The sequence below is a fragment of the Macaca thibetana genome, chromosome 16 (genome assembly GCF_024542745.1).
Source record: "Macaca thibetana thibetana isolate TM-01 chromosome 16, ASM2454274v1, whole genome shotgun sequence".
NCBI classification, from domain to species: Eukaryota; Metazoa; Chordata; class Mammalia; order Primates; family Cercopithecidae; genus Macaca; species Macaca thibetana.
The window spans coordinates 5,802,824-5,823,862 of record NC_065593.1 but is presented as its reverse complement, the minus strand read 5'-3'; the positions used below and the strand labels follow the sequence as shown (position 1 = coordinate 5,823,862).

Here is a 21,039-nt window from a genome sequence, read left to right as displayed (position 1 = left end):
ATTTGTTGAAAAAGTGACTGTCTGCTCATGTTTTCGGAGTATGGTCATTGCTACAATGTGTTAAAAGAATGACGTCCGCCCTGTGCCATTTGGCCTCAGACTTGGTCAGATCCCAGGATCAGATGAAGACTTTCCAAGGCCCCAACCATTAACCAAACAGAAATAACAAAGACCTCAAAAGGCAGGAGCATGATCAGCATACTCAAAGGACAGCAAGGAGGCAAATATGATGTGAACCCCTGATTATGTGATATAGATAGATAGATAGATAGATAGATAGATAGATAGATAGATAGATATAGATAGATAGATAGATAGATAGATAGATAGATAGATAGACAGATAGATAGACAGACAGATAGAACTCAGCTGTAAAATAAGTATTAAAAACTCTAACAAGGCCAAGCATAGAAGCTTATGTCTATAATCACAGCACTTTGGGAGACTGAGGTGGAAGGATTGCTTGAGACCAAGAGTTTGAGACCTTGGCTCTAAAAAACATTTAAAAATTAGCCAGGAGCATGGTGGTGTGTGCCTGTAGTCCCAGCTACTTGGGAAGCTAAGGTGATAGGCTAACTTGAGCACAAAAGTTTTACATTATGAGGTCATAGTGAGCCATGATTGCACCACTGCACTACAGCCTGGGCAAAAGAGTAAGACCCTAGGGGAAAAAAAAAAGAACTAAAGAATGAAAGAGAAAGAACAAAAGAAAGAAAAAAAGAGAGAGAGAAAGAAAGGAAAGAAAAAGAAAGGAAGGAAGGAAACAAAGGAAACGAAGGGAAGGAAGGAAGAAAGGAAGGAAGGAAGGAAGGGTGAGTGGGAAAGGGAAAGAAAGAAAGACCTAACAAATTTCTAAATTTTTTCAAGGTGGAAATATAATAACTTTGATGGTATCCTAAGCACAGCACAGTCTGCCAGTCATGTACTCCAGCACTGGGAGAGATGCCATGTGATAGAAAAGTTTGCCTCTTCATGTATCTCATTTGATTTTGCTGAGCTGAATCCATACTTCTTTTCCCATAGATCCCTGGGATATTTGGTAGTTCAGTCTATATCATCGTAGCCTAGTAATTAAAACCATAAGCTTTGGGATCAGAAAACCTGGGATCAAAACCTGATTCTCCCACTTAATGGGCTGCATAATCTTCAGAAAGTAATTTAATCTCTCAGTCTTCAGTTTTCTTTTTTCTTTTTTTTTTTTTTTTTTATTTTGAGACGTAGTCTCGCTCTGTCACCCAGGCTGGAATGCAGTGACGCGATCTCACCAAAATTAACTTATCCAGAACTCTGGAAAATAATCAAAGGTTTACAGCAACCCAGGGAGGACTTACACAAGTAAAATGGCATAGTGTCAATAAGAATAATGAGACTTAGAGGTCAGGAGTTCGAAACCAGCCTGACCAACATGGTGAAACCCCATCTCTACTAAAAATACAAAAAAATTAGCCAGGCCTGGTGGTGCGCACCTGTAATCCCAGCTACTCAGGAGACTGAGGCAGGAGAATCACTTGAACCCTGGAAGCGGAGGTTGCAGTGAGCCGAAATTGTGCCACTGCACTCCAGCCTAGGTGACAGAGCAAGACTATGTCTAAAAAAAAAACAAAAAGAATAAAGAATAGTGAGACTTGTGACATGTTAACTTAGTCCCACTTCCCACCTCCCCCTGCCCAGTGGTAGCCATGAAAGTAACAGCCTCCAGTCCTGGTGGCAGAGGGAACAGAATGGACCTCGTTCTGACAACTACAACTACAGGGGAAAAAAAAAAAAAAAAAAAAAAAACTCACTAGAGGGGCTCAACAGCATATTTAAGCAAGTAGAAGAAGCGAAGTACTTGAAACAAGGTTAATTGAAGTTATGCAGTGTGTGGAACCGAAAGAAAAAAAGAATAAAGAAAAATTAATAGAGCCCCAGAAATCCGTAAAACATCATCAAACAAATCATAATAGGAGATCCAGGAAGAAAGTAGAGAAAGGGGCCAAAAGAATATTTGAAGAGATGATTGCTGAAAACCTCCCAAATATGATGAAAAACATTAATTTACAGGTCTAAGAAGCTCAACAAACTCTAACTGGGATAAACTACAAGAGGTCCACACTTAGATGCATCATAATCAAATTTTCAAACACCAAGGGTGAAGAGTATAATGAAAGCAACAAGAGAGAAGTAGGTCCTCATGTAAAAAGGATCCTTAGTAAGATTAATAGACGATTTATCATTAGAAAAGTGTCTTGGCCGGGCGCGGTGGCTCAAGCCTGTAATCCCAGTACTTTGGGAGGCCGAGGCGGGTGGATCACGAAGTCAGGAGATCGAGACCATCCTGGCTAACATGGTGAAACCCCGTCTCTACTAAAAATACAAAAAACGAGCCGGGCGTGGTGGCGGGCGCCTGTAGTCCCAGCTACTCGGAGGCTGAGGCAGGAGAATGGCGTAAACCCGGGAGGCGGAGCTTGCAGTGAGCCGAGATCGCGCCACTGCACTCCAGCCTGGGTGACACAGCGAGACTCCGTCTCAAAAAAAAAAAAAGAAAAGTGTCTTAGTTGGCTTGGCATGGTGGCTCACGCCTGTAATCCCACCACTTCGGGAGGCCGAGGTGGGCGGATCACAAGGTCAGGAGATCAAGACCATCCTGGCTAACACGGTGAAACCCCGTCTCCATTAAAAATACAAAAAACTAGCCGGGCGAGGTGGCGGGCGCCTGTAGTCCCAGCTACTCGGGAAGCTGAGGCAGGAGAATGGCGTGAACCCGGGAGGCGGAGCTTGCAGGGAGTCGAGATCGCGCCACTGCACTCCAGCCTGGGTGACAGAGCGAGACTCCATCTCAAAAAAAAAAAGAAAGAAAAGTGTCTTAGTCCATTTTGTGGTGTTACAACAAGATACCATACACTGGGTAATTTCTAATCAACAGAAGCTTATTAGTTATGGATCTAGAGGCTGGGAAGTCCAAGGCCAAAGGACTGGCATCTTGTGAGAACCTTGCTGTGCCAAAGGCAAAGAGGGGGCAAAAGAGAGGAAGAGAAGGCTGAAATCATCCTTTGATAAGGAACCCACTCCCACAATAATGAACCCATTCCCACTGTAGCATTAGTCCAGTCCTGAAAGGAGAGCCCTAGTGACCTAATACCTCCCATTAGGCTCCACCTCCTAACACTGTTGCATTAAGGATTAAGTTTCTAACTCATACTTCTTGGGGACACATTCAAATTATAGAAAAGAGAAATGACAAGGATATTAAAATGACACACTAAAAATATCCATTTAACGCAAAGAAAGGCAACAATGAAATAATTCAGGAACAAAAATACATAAGACTATGGAAAACAGCATAATAACAGAAGTCTTCTTTTTTTTTTTTTTCTTTGGGGTCAGGGTCTCACTCCATACCTAGGCTGGAGTGCAGTGGTGAGATCATAGCTTACTGGAGCCTCAAATTCCTGGGCTCAAGCGATCTTCCCACCTTAGCCTCCTCCTGAATAGCTGGGACTGGATAGGACAACTAGTTAGAAGATCCACAAGGAAACAGAAGACACGAACAACATCATAAACTATCTAGAGCTGACATACATATACAGAACACTCCACCAAACAACAGCAGAGCACACATTTATCTCAGATGCACATGGAACATTCTCCAGGATAGACCATATGTTAGGCTACGAAACAAATCTCAATATATTTTGAAAGACTGAAATCATACAAAGTATGCTCTCCAACTACAATGAAATTAAATTAGAAATGAAGGACATTTAGAAAATTCTTAATTATGTGGAAATTAAACAACCTTGTCTTAACCACTGAGTCAAAGAATAAATCAGGGCCGGGCGCGGTGGCTCAAGCCTGTAATCCTAGCACTTTGGGAGGCCGAGACGGGCGGATCACGAGGTCAGGAGATCTAGACCATCCTGGCTAACACGGTGAAACCCCGTCTCTACTAAAAATACAAGAAAATTAGCCGGGCGAGGTGGCAGGCGCCTGTAGTTCCAGCTACTCGGGAGGCTGAGGCAGGAGAATGGCGTGAACCCGGGGGGGCGGAGCTTGCAGTGAGCCGAGATCGCGCCACTGCACTCCAGCCTGGGGCACAGAGCAAGACTCCGTCTCAAAAAAAAAAAAAAAAAAAAAAGAATAAATCAGAAAGGCAATGAGAAAGTAGTTTTGAGATAAATGAAAATGAAAACACAACCTATCAAAACTTATGGAATGAAGCTAAGCAGTGCTCAGAGGAAAATTTACAGCAGTAGATGCCTACCTTTCTCCAATCAATAATCTTTCACCTTAAAAAACTTGAAAAAGATCAAATGAAACTCAAACCAGGAAGCAGAAGGAAAATAATAAAGATTTTAGCAGAAATTAGAAATAGACAATTTAAAAATACAGAAAATCAAATGAAACCAAAAGTTGGTTCTCTGTTTATTATTTTTTTATTTGCTTATTTATTTACTTATTTTTGAGACGGAGTTCTGCTCTTGTTGCCCAGGCTGGAGTACAATGGCGTGATCTCAGCTCACTGCAACCTCAGCCTCCTGGGTTCAAACGATTCTCCAGCCTCAGACTCCCTAGTAGCTGGGATTACAGGTGCCCGGCTAATTTTTGTATTTTTAGTAGAGACGGGGTTTTGCCATGTTGGCCAGGCTGCTCTCAAACTCCTGACCTCCGGTGATCCACCCGCCTCGGCCTCCCAAAGTGCTGGGATTACAGGCATGAGCCACCGCACCCAGCGGTTCTCTTTTTAAAAAGTCAACAAACGGCTAGGTGTGGTGGCTCACGCCTGTAATCCCAGCACTTTGGGAGGCTGAGGTGGTTGGATCACCTGAGGTCAGGAGTTCGAGACCAGCCTGGCCAAGATGGCAAAACCCCGTCTCTCCTAAAAAATACAAAAATTAGCCGGGTGCAGTGGTGGGCACCTGTGATCCCAGTTACTCAGGAGTCTGAGGCAGGCTAATCACTTGAACCGGGGAGGCAGAGGTTGCAGTGAGCTGAGATTGCACCACTGCACTCCAGCCTGGGAGAAAAAGCAAGATTCTGTCTCAAAAAAAAAAAAAAAAAAAAAAAAAAGTCAACAAACTATTAACTAGACAATTGACAAATCTTTGACCAAGAAAATAAGAGAGAAGACTTCAGATTACTAATATAAAGAATAAAGCAGGGGACATTTCTACTGACTGATGGAAATGTTTGTAATTAGATAGTGGTAATGGTTGCACATTATGACTATACTTTAAAAAATACTTTAAAAATTGAATTGCACACAAAAGTGGTACATTTTATGTTATGTGAATCATATCCTAATTAAAAATTGCAGCGAAAAGCAAATTACAATGTGAGCTATGGAAAATACATTAAGGAATAAAGTTTTTTGTTTTGTTTTTTGAAACAAGGTCTCACTTCGTTGCCCAGGCTGGAGTGCGGTGGCACAATCACAGCTCTTTGCAGCCTCAACCTCCCCAGGCTCAGGTGATCTTCCCACCTCAGGCTCCCAAGTAGCTGGGACTGCAGGTGTGTGCCACCATGCCAGGCTAATTTTTGTATTTTTTGTAGAGACAGGGTTTTGTCATGTTGGCCAGGCTTATATTTAAAAAAAAAAAAAGCACTACAGGCAGGGCACTGTGGCTCACGTCTGTATTCCCAGCACTTTGGGAGTCTGGGATACTATATACTAATATAAAGGTGGGTGGATCACTTGAGGTCAGGAGTTTGAGACCAGCCTGCACAACTTGGTGAAACCCTGTCTCTACTAAAAATACAAAAATTAGCCAGGCATGGTGGCGCATGCTTGTAGTCCCAGCTACTCAGAAGACTGAGGCAGGAGAATTGCTGGAACCTGGAAGACAGAGGTTGCAGTGAGCCGAGATCACGTCACTGCACTCCAGCCTGGGCAACAGAGCAACACACCATTAAAAATAATAATAAAAAAAATATAAATAAAAATAAAGTTATAAAAAGACACTACAAGTACAGAAGCTTTTCCAAAGATCATCATTCCTGTCAGTCCTATTTTGCATCCTCAAATTTCCTCCCTCATATCCATTCTGTCCCACGCTATGTGCAAAATCTTAATTTTGGTTGAAAAAATATTACATCAGGAATGGAAAGACCACTTTCTCCAGCCCTTCTTCCATCAAAGGACAGATAGCAACTATATCTGCTTTCTCACCTATGTCACATTCAAAAGATGAGTTATCAGTCCAATTGTTAGAACTTTCCAGAAAGGCAAGCTGTCAAATTATTCCTTGTTACCCATCAGTTAGATAAATTTATTGAGCACAGAGCTCCTACAGACAAGTTGGGAGAAAGAGACCTACAAATGAGAGTATTGACCCTGTCTTCCAAATGTCTATGGTTTTTCTGTTACTATGCAGGGTAGCAGGAGCTAATATGAATGGTATGTTAGGGACTGTCATTCGGTAGGAGTGGGAATTGTCTGAGAAGGTCTCATAGCAGAGGTGGAGGGAGAGGCTAATGGTATGATGGAACCGTGACGAAATTGCTGGGCTTGCTGGGAACAAATTATTTTCCGCTCACTAACTAATCCTACTGAATCCTGCTTAGAAGCTTTTAAAACATATAGTTGACATTTTCAGGTGATTTCATAAAGCTTGACTTCCTCTCGGAGATCAAGGCTTGATAATCCAGAAGGTTTACTAAGCTGGCTGGATGGAGTTATAGTCTTGTGGTGGGGACTAAGAGGGCTTCGCACAAAACTCAGCAATCAGGAAGCAATCATGGTTCATTTTGACTCTTAATATCTAAGGGTAAGATAAGTCACTGTAGGCCAGAAAAAAAGATCAATTTACTAAAAATAAGTTTCCCCTGATGGATCCCCTAGAAAGCCCACTTATTATTTTTATTTTTTTTTCTTTTTGAGATGGAGTCTCGCTCTGTCACCCAGGCTGGAGTGCAGTGGCGCCATCTCGGTTCACTGCAAGCTCCGCCTCCAGGGTTCATGCCATTCTCCTACCTCAGCCTCCCGAGTAGCTGGGACTACAGGCGCCCGCCACCACTCCCGGCTAATGTTTTGTATTTTTAATAGAGACAGGGTTTCACGGTGTTAGCCAGGATGGTCTCCATCTCCTGACCTCATGATCTGGCCGCCTTGGCTTCCTGAAGTGCTGGGATTACAGGCACTTCCCGAAGTGCTGGGATTACACGCCCGGCCAAAAGCCCACTTATTCTTTTAATCAATTAAGGTAGCATTTAGTTTCCTGGAAATTTTTATAATGCATTCAGGGAAAGAAGCTATATTCATGTAGTATAAGAGTAGCATAGAGTAGCATATAAAACTGATGACCATGGCAGAATTGACCACAATACTCTTTCCAAACAAGCACAGATGTGACCTCAGAATGCTTATTACTTGATTCCAAGCAGCCACCACCACTAAATTTGAATTGGCATGTAAAATGAAATCCATTTGCTACCCTGGAATAGGATCCAGCCTGTAGACTTGTAGTTGTAAGTGCCTCTTTTTAAGCTCTCAGCTCTTTTAAAGTCTTTGGATCATTTTTAAGCTTTTGTGAGCACAAGCATCCTGGGATAAAGATCAATTCCTAGAATTTTAAGTTTACTAGAATTGGCATTATTTGGGATGGTTCTGCCAGTATTCATATGTCTGATAGCTATCAGGTATGAATTTATCATGAGGGTCATAAATATAAAATTTCAGGCTGGGCGTGGTGCCTCACGCCTGTAATCCTAGCACTTTGGGAGGCCGAAGCGGGCGGATCACGAGGTCAGGAGATCGAGACCATCCTGGCTAACACGGTGAAACCCCGTCTCTACTAAAAATACAAAACATTAACCGGGCACGGTGGTGGGTGTCTGTAGTCCCAGCTGCTCGGGAGGCTGAGACAGGAGAATAGCGTGAACCGGGGAGGTGGAGCTTGCAGTGAGCCGAGATTGTGCCAGTGCACTCCAGCCTGGTGACAGAGTGAGACTCCATCTCAAAAAAAAAAAAAAAAGAATTCAATAACTTCTCAAAACCCCCAGCTCCTATGGTTACTTCGCAAGAGAAACAAGGAAGAGTGGAAGAGGTTAATAGCCAAATAGAGAAGATGGTGGGGAAAAATGGGTCCCAGGTGGAAGAGGAAGGAAGCAGAGAGGGTGAAGTGCAGAGAACACGATGTCCACAGGGAGCAGAAGGTCTGCCAATGATTGCAGTCTAGGCTATGACGGGGAAGGGAAGGATACCAGGTTCACGGCTCCAGGCTTCACAGGCACCTACTTGGGATGCTTGAAGGCCATCAGGCAGCGCTCATACTTCCCCACCATGCTCCAGGCCATGACCAGGCCATCAGTGCTTCCCGAGAGGAGATGCCACTGGTCGAAGAACAGGCACTTCACGGCTCCCTCGTGGCCATTGAGAGTCTGCAAGAAAAGATTCCACTGTCTTCAACTCAGACTGTAACTCCTCTAAGAACCAAAGCTGAGGCTTCTTCAGATGAATGCCAAAGCCACCCCCCATCAATCTGTGATTGCCATTCACTTGGTAGGTACCTGAGCTAACCTTGCTTTTGCTGTAAGAAGGCCAATGGAGGCCGGGCATGGTGACTTATGCCTGTAATCCCAGCACTTTGGGAGGCCGAGGTGGGCGGATCACGAGGTCAGGAGTTCGAGACCATCCTGGCCAACATGGTGAAACCCCGTCTCTACTAAAAATATAAAAATTAGCTGGGCATGGTGGCGCACACCTGTAATCCCAGCTACTTCGGAGGCTGAGGCAGGAGAATCGCTTGAACCAAGGAGGTGGAGGTTGCAGTGAGCCAAGATTTCGCCACTGTGCTCCAGCCTGGTGACAGAGCAAGACTCTGTCTCCAAAAAAAAAAAGAAAAAGAAAAAGAAAAGAAAAAAAGAAGGCCAATGGAGTCCATTCCACATAGAGCTCTCTCTCTGGTTACAGAGGAATGGGATCAGGCAGGGGCCACGTTCCTGGTGGGTCTGTGTCTGGGGCAGACACTACCTTCTTGGAGCACCAGAAAGGGCCAGAAATCACTGTCCTTTGCTGTCAGAAGGACGAAGGCAACGTGTGCCATCCCAGCTCCTTGCCAGAACCCAGAGTGCACATGGGCCATCCTTGTGCCTGAAACTGCTGGATTGGCCATAGTGACAGGATTGGTGGGAAAATTCCACAGGCCAAGCCAGCCACTTTTCACTGTGATCCTGTGTTCCTGCTGCAAATCATATATATCCACCACCTGCTAAGGCCAGGGGTTCAGATCCAGCAAGAATAGGTTTCATGACCATCCAATCACTTTCAAGACCATCCATGTTCTCTCTTCATTAGAGAGCAATGAGGAAAAAAATTCTCTGTTCATCCCCCAGTATTTTCTTCTTAGGAAAAAAATGCTTTGTTCATCCCCTCACCCCATGCCAGAATGCAACACATTTTTTTTTTTTCTTTTTTTTTGGAGACGTGTGATCTCAGCTCACTGCAACCTCCGCCTCCTGGGTTCAAGTGATTTTCCTGCTTCAACCTCCCAAGTCGCTGAGGTTACAGGCGCCCGCCACCATGCCTGGCTAATTTTTTGTATTTTTTTTTTAGTAGAGATGGGGTTTCACTCTATTGGTCAGGCTGGTCTCGAACTCCTGACCTCATGAGCCACCCGCCTTGGCCTCCCAAAATGCTGGGATTACAGGTGTGAGCCACTGCGTCTGGCCCTACAGAGTGCAATACTCTTGAGGAGAAAAAGGTACTTCACCTCCACTGCTGCTAGAAGGCCCTGAGCCCATAACTCATGCTGAGTCAGAATGCAGCCTTCCTCCACCAACCCCATGATACCATGGGTCATGATGTGGGCAGTGGAGCCCCTACCCTCCACGGACTCTGAATGCCCCATTTTGGGGCCCTCCCCTTTGGAGCTTCAGGACTGTCCTTCTTGACGGCCATACTCAGTTGCTCTAGGATGACCTGAGGAGCTAGGTAGGGGGAGCCCACCCATCTCCTCCCCAGTGCCCTTTCCCCCAAGGCAGCCCACTGCCCACTCACCTTTACCAACTGGGCCATGACAATGTGCCACACTTTCACCACCCCTCGCTCACAGCTGCTCACAATGTAGGTATCATTGATCCTGGTGGCCAAGATGGGGTCTTTGTGTCTAAACGTCTTCAGGCACTTCCCTGTGTCTACATCCCATACTGAACAGGAGGGAGAGAGAGGAAGAGATGGGAGTGGGGAAAAAGGGGGAAGAGGAAAGTTGACAGTGGAGTTCTGCTCCCCATCACAGAAGCAAAAGACTCATCGAGCCCATCAAGTCGGACTCTAGAAGGACTTCCCCTGGCCTAGCACCTCCACAGGACAGGCTCACCAACAGCTCATGTACCCACAGCACAGATGTGCCCTGAATACAGGTGGTTGGGGGAGCCACCTGTTGGCTATGGCCCTAGAACTTAGCCTTGAGGCCCAAGTGCTAGACAGCTCGTCTCTAATCAGCTGATTCATCAAGCCTGAAACATGCTTGCTATCAAGTAGATTTCATAAAAATCATGGTATTCAGCTTGAGTAGGGGCAGGTAAAATTAAAAAAAAAAAAAAAATCACGGCATACATGTAGTGTTGTCATTTTTCCCATACGCTGTCTTCCTGACCCACACCTTCTATCCCCAAGATAAAAGAAGGTCGTCTACCCTCACTTACATTTTTAAATACTTCTGAATCTGACTTTTGGATTTTATGGAGAAATGGTCGCAGCTAGGGGTGGGTTTACTGCTGCTTCAACACAGACTGTGTTACAGCAACTGCCTGGCATCTTGTAGTGGGGATGAGAGTGGGTGGGTGGGTGGCAGAACAGGGTTTCCTAAAAGGAAGAAGTTGATGCCGGGCCCAGTGACTCACGCCTGTAATCCCAGCACTTTGGGAGGCCGAGATGGGTGGATCACAAGGTCAGGAAATCGAGACCAGCCTAGCCAACATGGTGAAACCCTGTCTCTACTAAAAAAAACAAAAATTAGCTGGGTGTGGTGGCACGTGCCTGTAGTCCCAGCTACTCGGGAGGCTGAGGCAGGAGAATCGCTTGAACCTGGGAGGTGGAGGTTGCAGTAAGCCGAGATCGTGCCACTGCACTCCAGCCTGGCCACAGAGCAAGACTCCGTCTCAAAAAAAAAAAAAAAAAAAAAAAAAAGAACTTAAAAGTGAACTCTATGAATTCAGGAATGAAAACATTAAAGTCTCCTTCAAAGGTGCTTCCCAAAAGCACCTTCTTCCTCAGGCAACAGGACAAGTGGCCTGAGACAAAATATAACAACAACCAGAGTTGATACTTACGTGGCGCTAACAGTAAGCCGGCGACCACTCAAGGTGTGTGACATGCATGAGCTCATCTTCACAAGAAAAGTACTATTATTATTCCCCACTACACAGATGAGGAAACTGAGGCATAGAGAAGTTAGGTTGCCTGCTCAAGTCATGTAGGTGGTGAGTGGCAGAGCCGGGATTTGAACCTAGGGAGTCTGGATCCAGAAGCCATGTGCTTAACCATTTATGCTAGGTTAGCCCTAACTATGTAAGTGTGCTTTCCTTCGCTTATATTTTATGTATATATCTTGGCCCATTTATAAAATTACCAATGGGGCTCTCGTGAGGATTAAATAATGTATGTTAAGCATCTGTCACAAAATTGGTACTCAGTAAATGGCAGCTGTTGTTGTTCATGGATTTATTATATTCCCCACTATATATTTATGTATCTGCTTCCATTAGGAGACTATGAGCCCTTTGAAGAAATAAAAAGTTGTATCTAAAGGGCCGTATCCTATTCCTTTTTTTTTCTCCTCAGCACCTACCTCAGTGTGTAGCTTGTTGTATGTATTCTACAGATAGTTGTTGAATGGATGGATTGATGGATGGATGGAAGGAAGGAAGGAAGGAAGGAAGGAAGGAAGGAAGGAAGGAAGGAAGGAAGGAAGGGAAGGAAGGAAGGAAATAAATGACTGCCGGCCTATAGAAATGAACAAAACAAAGCATTTTGGTAACCCATAAGTTGCAGGAAACTCCTTAGAAAATTTAAGGCACTTCTTTCTCACCTTTTACCTGGCAATCTTTTCCTCCCGACACGAGCCTGTTCTTACACAAATCTATGCAAGTGATAGTCCCCTGGTGACCACTGAAGATTCGTGTGCAAGCCCCACTTTTCAGATCCCAGTATCTGCAGGAATCAGGCCAAAAGAATGTTTGTGAGAGCTCCTGAGGGCTCAGAGGATCATACTGCGTAGAATCCCTGTAGATAAGTAGGTAGTTGGGAGGCAGCAGAGCCTCATGGTTCAGCTTAAGAGTCAGGGGCCTGGATTTGAATCCCAGCTGCAGCACCTATTTGGTGTAACTTTGAGGAAGTTAATTTCTGTGTAAGTTTCCTTTCTTCACTGATAAAATGGAAATAATAATGAGTAGTTACATCATAGGGTTTTTGTGAAGAATTAAATGGACTAATACAGTGATTGTCAACCCTGGGTAACTTATACCCCCAGGGGCCATTTGGAAATAGCTGGAGATATTTTTGGTGGTCACAAGCAGGGAAGGAAGAGACACTGGTATCTAGTGCATCGAATCCAGAGATGCTGCTAAACATTCTACATTGCACAGGGCAGGCCCCACAGTAAAGAATTTCCCAGCCCCAGATGGCAATAGCGCCAAGGTTGAGAAACCCTGCACCAGTGGAGGTAACACTGGAATAGTGACTAACTTGTACAAAATGCTTGATCAATGTCAGGTGGTTTTCAGGTAGAAGCATCCTGAATGACCACCAGCCTTATAATCCATGGCACTGATTCAGTGGTACAGCAGATCTTCAAACAAGAGCAACAGAATCCTTTACCAGTCACTTAGATCCAAAATATGTATGTACATATAGAGCATATCTAAGAGATAGATGGGAGCAGAGATGAATTATCCTGTTTTTTGTTAAGAACACGTGCCCAAGGTCTCTCAACTGCACTTCCGCTTCAGCTGGGCTGCTTTTGAGACAGGACAAAGCAGAATGCTGAGATAATGGTTCTGGAGCAGGCTTCCTGAAGTCCATTCCCAGGGCCATCACTTACCAGCTGTGTGATCCTGGGCAAGTTACTGAACCACCACGTACCTCAGTTTCTTCATCTGTAAACTGAGGATAATAACTGTACTAATGGCCACGCGGGGGGGCTCACGCCTGTAATCCCAGCACTTTGAGAGGCCAAGGCGAGCAGATCACGAGGTCAGGAGATTGAGACCATCCTGGCTAACATGGAGAAACCCCGTCTCTACTAAAAATACAAAACATTAGCCTGGCGTGGTGGTGGCACCTGTAGTCTCACCCAGGAGAATGGCGTGAACCCGGGAGGTGGAGCTTGCAGTGAGCCGAGATAGGGCCACTGCACTCCAGCCTGGGCAACAGAGCGAGCCTCCGTCTAAAAAGATATTAATAATAAAAATAAAATTAAAAATAAAGCCAGGCATAGTGGCTCACGCCTGTAATCTCAGCACTTTGGGAGGCCGAGGCAGGTGGATCACGAGGTCAGGAGATCGAGACCATCCTGGCTAACACGGTGAAACCCCGTCTCTACTGAAAATACAAAAGTTAGCCAGGCGTGGTGGTGGGTGCCTGTAGTCCCAGCTACTCGGGAGGCTGAGGCAGGAGAATGGCATGAACCCGGGAGGTGGAGCTTGCAATAAGTCGAGATCACGCCACTGCACTCCAGCCTGGGTGACAGAGCGACACTCCGTCTCAAAAAAAAAAAAAAAAAAAAAAATTTGCACTTACTTCATAGAGTTATTGTGAGGTTTTGCATATAAAAACGATTAATATGTCTTTGGGGTTTTTTGACTATGTTCAGCTTTTTCTTCTAATATTCCCAAGGGTCTTGCAGCCTTACCAATGCCTTACCAGTTTCTCAGAGCCTCCAATGCAGCCACAGTGCATTGAATGATGGCACAGTGCTCTGAAAGAAAGCATGTTTTGAATTTCTGTTTCTAGCAGTATGGTGGTTTATGTCTTCAGGTTGGTTTTCTAAATTTATGCAAGAAAAGGTATTTGATAAATACTTTTAGAAAAATAGGAATAGAAAGAACTTTCTGGATTTAGTAAAAGATATAAGCCAAAGTCATAACAGTAAATATTATGCTCAGTGGAGAAATTGTAGATGTATTCCCTTCCAGAAGGGGAACAAGATGAAGATGCCCACCTCACTGCTACTGCCTGCCACAGCACTGGAAGGCCTAGGCAAAGTTAGAAGGAAAGAAAAACAAAAGGTGGTATAGGCGTTAGAAAAGAAGATAACATATTGTTGACTGGGCACGGTGGCTCATGCCTGTAATTCCAGCACTTTGGTAGGCTGAGGTGGGCAGATCATGAGGTCAGGAGATCGAGACCATCCTGGCCAACATAGTGAAACCCCCGTCTCTACTAAAATACAAAAAAAAAATTAGCCAAGCATGGTGGCATGTGCCTGTAGTCCCAGATACTCGGGAGGCTGAGGCAGGAGAATTGTTTGAATCAGGGAGTTGGAGGTTGCAGTGAGCCGAGATCTCGCGCCACAGCACTCCAGTGTGGTAACAGAGTGAGACTTTATCTCAAAAAACAACAACAACAACAACAAAATATATACATATAGTCATTTGCAGTTGATAAGATTGTCTACATAGAAAAACCAATTATTAAACAGACATGCTTTTAGAACTAATAAGACAGTTTGGCAAGGATGCCACACACAAGATCAATTTACAAAAATCAATTGCATTTCTCTATGCCAGCAATAACTAATTTGAAAATATAAGCAAAATTAAGATACCATTCACAACAATAACAAAATTATAACGTTTACAGGCATTAAGTAAAAATACACAGGACTTTTATGAAAAAAACTTTAAGGCTCTAAGAAAGAACACAGATTATTTAATTGAGTGTGTTTACCAAACTAATCTATAAATTCAATGCAATCCCAATAAAAAGTCATTAGGTTTTATTGAAAGTTGATCAACTTACTCCAAAAACTCAAAACTTACATACTATAGCTGTTACATAAAAAAGAAAAGTGAGACCGGGTGCAGTGGCTCACGCCTGTAATCCCAGCACTCTGGGAGGCCAAGGCAGGCAAATCACGAGGTCAGGAGATTGAGCCATCCTGGCTAGCACGGTGAAACCCTGTCTCTACTAAAAATACAAGAAATCAGCCGGGCGTGGTGGTGGGTGCCTGTAGTCGCAGCTACTCAGGAGGCTGAGGCAGGAGAATGGCGTGAACCCAGGAGGCGGAGCTTGCAGTGAGCCGAGATGGCGCCACTGCACTCCAGCCTGGGTGACACAGCTAGACTCCGTCTCAAAAAAAAAAAAAAAAAAAAGAAAGAAAAGTGAAAAGTAGAATTTCCCTCCCCATCACATTTTAAAACATTCTCTAAATGCATACCTAAAAATAAAACAAACAATTTTCAAGAAGGGGGATTTTGATTAAAAACAGAAAAACAGACAATGGACTAGATCAGAGAGCTCCGGGACATTCTCATGCACATACGGGAAATTTCCATGTGATAAAGATAGCACCACAAATCAGTGGAGGAAGTGGCAGGTTATATAGTAGTTGCTGTCGGGGAGAGACTGCTGACTTTATTTAAATACAAATAAATGAAATGGAAACCCTACCTAACGCCACATATAAGGTTGAATTGCAAATAGATTAAAAAACTGAATGCAAAAGATAAAACCGTAATGTTGGTAAAAGAAAATATTAGAAAATATCTCTGTGACCCGGAAGAGGGAAGAATCACAAAAATGAAGGGGAAAAAACCCTGATAAACTGATGTTTTATTACATTCATATTGTTTTTTTTTTTTTTTTTTTTTTTGAGACCGAGTTTCGCTCTTGTTGCCCAGGTTGGAGTGCAGTGGCACCTCCCAGGTTCAAGCAATTCTCCTGCCTCAGACTTCCTGAGTAGCTGGGATTACAGACATGTGCCACCATGCCCGGCTAATTTTGTATTTTTAGAAGAGATGGGGTTTCTCCATGTTGGTCAAGCTGGTCTCAAACTCCCGACCTCAGATGATCCGCCCGCCTGGGCCTCCCAAAGTGCTGGGATTACAGGCGTGAGCTATCACGCCCGGCCCATATTGAGAATTTTTGTTCAACAAAATTCATGTAGATACTGTGAACAAAGTTAATAGATAGTCCTGGTCAGAGGGAATTCTCTGGCAGACAGCCTTTGGGCTTCATCTGCACTGTTGGCTCTGCTGGGTCTCCAGCCCCCAGATTTTGGACTTGCCAGCCGCCTTTATCACACAAGTCAATACTTTATAATAAATCTCGTATGTATATATACATTCTATTGGTTCTGTTTCTCTGGAGACCCTAATACACATATGAAAAGGTGCTCAACTTCATTAATAATCAGAAAAGTTAAAATTTAAACCCCAATAAAACACAGTGGGTTTTATTTAATATCCATCAGATTGACAAAACTGTTAGATTGACAATATTAAGTGTTTGTGAGAATACATAAGAGATATTCTCATATGCTGCCAATGGGAATGTAAATTAATACAACCACATTGGAAAGCAGTTTAGTACTCCTTCCTAGAAATTCCCATGCTAAGAATATACCTTTAAAACACTCGTGCACATGGGCATCAGGGGACACATCCAAGACCTGTCTCTGGCAGCATTCTGTGAAATAATGAAAAACTAGAAACAAGAGCCGGGCATGGTGGCTCACGCCTGTAATCCCAGCACTTTGAGAGGCCGAGGCAGGTGGATCACGAAGTCAGGAGATCGAGACCATCCTGGTTAACATGGTGAAACCCCGTCTCTACTAAAAAATACAAAAAAAATTAGCCGTGCGTGGTGGCAGGTGCCTGTAGTCCCAGCTACTTGGGAGGCTGAGGCAGGAGAATGGCATGAACCCGGGAGGCGGAGCTTGCAGTGAGCCTAGATCGTGCCACTGCACTCCAGCCTGGGCGACCAGGGCGAGATTCCGTCTCAAAAAACAAACAAACAAAAAACTAGAAAGAATGCAAATGTCCACCAACAGAAAAACAAACACATGAGTTATGATACAATCATAAAATGTAATACTGTATCTCAGTGAAATAAGTTAATTACTGCCACCTACATCATATAGGTGAATCTCAAAAATATAGTTCCATGTAAGAATGAAGTACCAACAAATTTTAAAAATATGATTCCTTTTATGTTGAGTTCAAAAACAGGCAAAAGTAATTAATACTTTTGGAGATATATAAGAAGGAAGCAAAAATGACAAAGAAATGCAAGGGAATAATTAGTATAAAATTAGGATAACATTACCTCTGGTTGGCAGGAAGAAGCAAGAAGAGAAAGGCACAGTGAGAGGGTTAGGAAATGGTGATATCTGATTTCTTGGCCTGAGTAATGGATGCATGAGTGTTTGTTATACTATTTAAAAATATACATACATATGCATTTTTAAAACACTATTTTGCCTCTATAGTCTGTCTCATACCCATAAAAAGCCATGGTCCCTGAAAGAATCTGTAAGAACAAAGGTAAATTATTTCTTCATCTAAGAATGCTAATAAAGAAAATTTTTCTGACTTGCACTCATCAATTAGAAAATATATCTGATAACTGTTATAAATCTATCATTCAAATTTTAAGCATTATATACATTCCTGACTTTTTCCTTGCCAAAATAATAAGCTGAAGCTATTCTAGAAGTCAGTATCTTCTAGGATAACTGTTAAATATAAAAAGAAAAAAGCATGCCCACTTCTTCCATGAGCTGCCTCTAGGCCTTAGGTGGGATGGGGATCATGATGCCTTTGGACTCCTCACCTGATACTTAGGTCATAGCTCCCGCTTAGGAGAAAATTTTCCTCCTCACATAGGAAGAGGGCCCGGACACTCCCAGCATGGCCTCGGAATTCAACGGGTATCACTTTTCCTTGTATGATGTCCAGAAGATGGATCTTTCGATTAGATGACACAGCTATCAGATCTCCCCCGGAATAGTGGATGACTCTTTTTTGATCCCACCTGAGTGCCAGGGGAAAAGGATTATCCATGAAAGAAGAGTCTGTGTCCTTCCTGGGACTGACTTAGCCCCCTGACTTTCGCCTACAGCAGTGGTGTAAAGAAAAAATCAGGGCCTTTCAACAAGGGAGGCAGCAGAAGGCAAGGTCGAGAATTAACAGGCCCTGAGGGATCCCCACTCTCATACATGACAAAAATCCATTTCTGTCAAATTTAAAAACTAAAGACAAAAGGCAATTTTTAAAAAAATTCTGTAAATGTATGCTAAATCCCCGAGAGAGAGAATGGAGTATGTGGCATTGCCCAAATTTAACTGATCATGGAAACCTTTTTTCTTGGAAAACATCAGAGGAACACAGTTGGGAAGTCCTCTGCACACTATATTTCTTTTCTTTTCTTTTTTCCCTTAATCAATATCCAGTGAGCATACGTTAGGTTCAAAGTCCTGTGCTAGCAGATATCACAGGAAATATAAAGAATTATCAGATAAGGACCTTACTTATAATGAGCTTATTGTCCCATAAAACTAGGTGAGTTGAAATAATGTTTCAATCACAGGATTATTAGCAAATAGGTAAAGTATGAACAGGATGACCAAATAATGTATTGTCCAAACTGAGAGATTTTTATTGTGAAAGGGGACACTATTTATTTATTTTTAGAGACAAGGTCTTGCTCTGTCACCCAGGCTGGAGTACAGGGGCGCAATAATAACTCCCTGTAAACTCCAACTCTTGGCCTCAAGCAATTCTCCTACTTCAGCCTCCCAAAGTTCTGGGATTACAGGCATGATCCACCACACCCAAACTGGGGACACTATTATTAATGACACTAGGACTGCAGAGTAGAGAAGGATCATTCCAACAAACAGGGATGTATACGAGGAGCTTTGAGGCCAACCTAACCAGAGAATGAAACCCCATCTCTACAAAAAAATTCAGAAATTAGCCAGGCGTGGTGGCATGTGCCTATAGTCCTAGCTACTTGGGAGACTAAGGCAGAAGAATCGCTTGAGCGCAGGAGGTGGAGGTTAAAATGAACCAAGATTGCACCACTGCACGCCAGCCTGGACGACAGAATGAGGTTCACTCTGAAAAAAGAAATACAGATAGTATGGTGATAACTGTTCTTTAAAATATATATATGTGTGTGTGTGTATATATACTTTTTTTATATATATACATGTACATATGTGTATGTGTGTGTATATATACTTTTTAATATACATACATGTACATATGTGTATATGTGTGTGTATATATATGTATATGTACACACATATATTATAAGGAGCAATTCTTGATATTTTTGCCCTTATTCATAGCTAGAGTTCAACGAGTCACCATCTCTTCTAAAGAACAGTTATCACCATACTATCCATAAAAACTTGACTTTGCCTTTCCCCATCTTATCTTCTCCGTCTTCCTCATACTGACTGTTCTATTGTCAAGATGCAATTTGTTAATAAGATTCATGGCCAAAAATAAAGTAGAGGTGGACTTTGCAAAACCTTGTGAATATAAAGTGAAGTCCTAGGCCCAAATATGGCAGAAAGTTGATTATTAAAGAACCTTCTTCTCTCGGCATATTGAAATGATGTCAGAGTATGCAATTATAAATACGACTGTCATATTTACCATGGGAAGATATCTATAGTACTTTGCTAGGCTGGGTTACAGAAATATGTGTAATATAACACCACCGCTATTTAAATTTGTGCTAAGTATGCAAAGAAAAGAATTCTAGAAGGCTAGACATCAATATTAATGGTGGTTATTGCTAGGTGATAGACTACAGGAAAACTTTGCCTTTCTCTATACATTTTCTGGCATTTAGAAGACTTTTTCCAATAACTGTATATTGTTTCTAAAATTAATATAACAAAATAAAGAGATTTCAAAAAATAAAGATTTTATGTGTGACTTGTGCAAAAGGTTGTTGGTCAGCATACCCAAAATTTATAAAGGGAAAATATCCTTTACCCACTGCCAAGAATGGTGCAAAATGAAGCAGCTATTGTCTTCATGAGATCACGTGCAAGTTTAGGGCTGGAGCTTGAGGTGAGGAGAGCTTGCCTTTCCATGTACACAAAGGTCAGGGAAATCCCAAGTGTCAGTATGGATAACTCAAGCGTCCCTAGAGACCCAGATTCTGAACCCAGTACCTACGTGTCAGAGAGAATGCGAACATTGTAGGTTCCACAGAAAATATTTCTCTCCTCCATTAGGACCTGCTGCGTTTCCTGGTTCTGGTATGCAGTCCACAGGTTGTACTCATTCTAACAAGGGAATATTTGAAGTTAAATCTCAGTGGTAACTTCAAATACCCACAGTCCCAGAGCCCCTAGGGTCTCCCTGGCAAGGGCACAGGGCTCACAGATTCTTCCTCTGAAGGCTGAGGCTGCTTCTCTGCAGAGAAGGGAGCAGCCGGTGAGCAAGCACCAAAGGAAACCGTGAGTTAAAAAGTGTTGGGTCAAGGTTCTTAATTTTTGTTTCACCTCTTTGATTTTCCATGTGCCCTGATTCCATGAACTTTCAAGGCTAAATTCCAAATGTCACCAATAACACAACTTTTTCAAAAATGAGCTCACAAAGGGTATCCTTACAACGTAAAGTCACAGGTGCCCTTTGACTGACCATTTCACAGAAGTCGGAATGTCATGTGTATATTACATCTACCTGATAGTACAAAGCACACTCAGGGATTTTAAGCCACATGTGAAATTACTGCTATACATGCTATGCATGTGCTTTTTTTTTTTTTTTTTTTTTTTTAGACGGAGTCTCTCTGTGTCGCCAGGCTGGAATGCAGTGGTGCGATCTCAGCTCACTGCAACCTCCACCTCCTGGATTCAAGCGATTCTCCTGCCTGAGCCTCCAGAGTAGCTGGGACTACAAGCATGCGCCACCATGCCCAGCTAATTTTTGTATTTTCAGTAGAGACAGGGTTTCACCATGTTGGCCAGGATGGTCTCGATCTCTTGACCTTGTGATCTGCCCGCCTTGGCCTCCCAAAGTGCTGGGATTACAGGCGTGAGCCACCATGCCTGGCCGCATTTTTTTTTTTAAGACAGTTTTGCTTTTCTCACC

The 21,039-nt window shown here is 43.2% G+C and overlaps 1 protein-coding gene across 6 annotated transcripts in view; it reads right to left on the bottom strand.

The window, feature by feature from the left end:
* The window catches only part of FBXW10B (F-box and WD repeat domain containing 10B), a 42,637-nt gene that overhangs the window by 10,694 nt on the left and 10,904 nt on the right, over positions 1 to 21,039 (bottom strand). For all 6 annotated transcript variants that reach the window (XM_050763391.1, XM_050763395.1, XM_050763397.1 and 3 more), the window contains 5 exons: positions 20,119 to 20,228; positions 17,753 to 17,953; positions 12,009 to 12,130; positions 9,977 to 10,125; positions 8,216 to 8,358 (listed from right to left, as the gene is read on the bottom strand). In XM_050763391.1, coding sequence (XP_050619348.1) covers positions 8,216 to 8,358; positions 9,977 to 10,125; positions 12,009 to 12,130; positions 17,753 to 17,953; positions 20,119 to 20,228 — 725 coding nt within the window. The remainder of the gene's footprint in view (positions 1 to 8,215; positions 8,359 to 9,976; positions 10,126 to 12,008; positions 12,131 to 17,752; positions 17,954 to 20,118; positions 20,229 to 21,039) is intronic.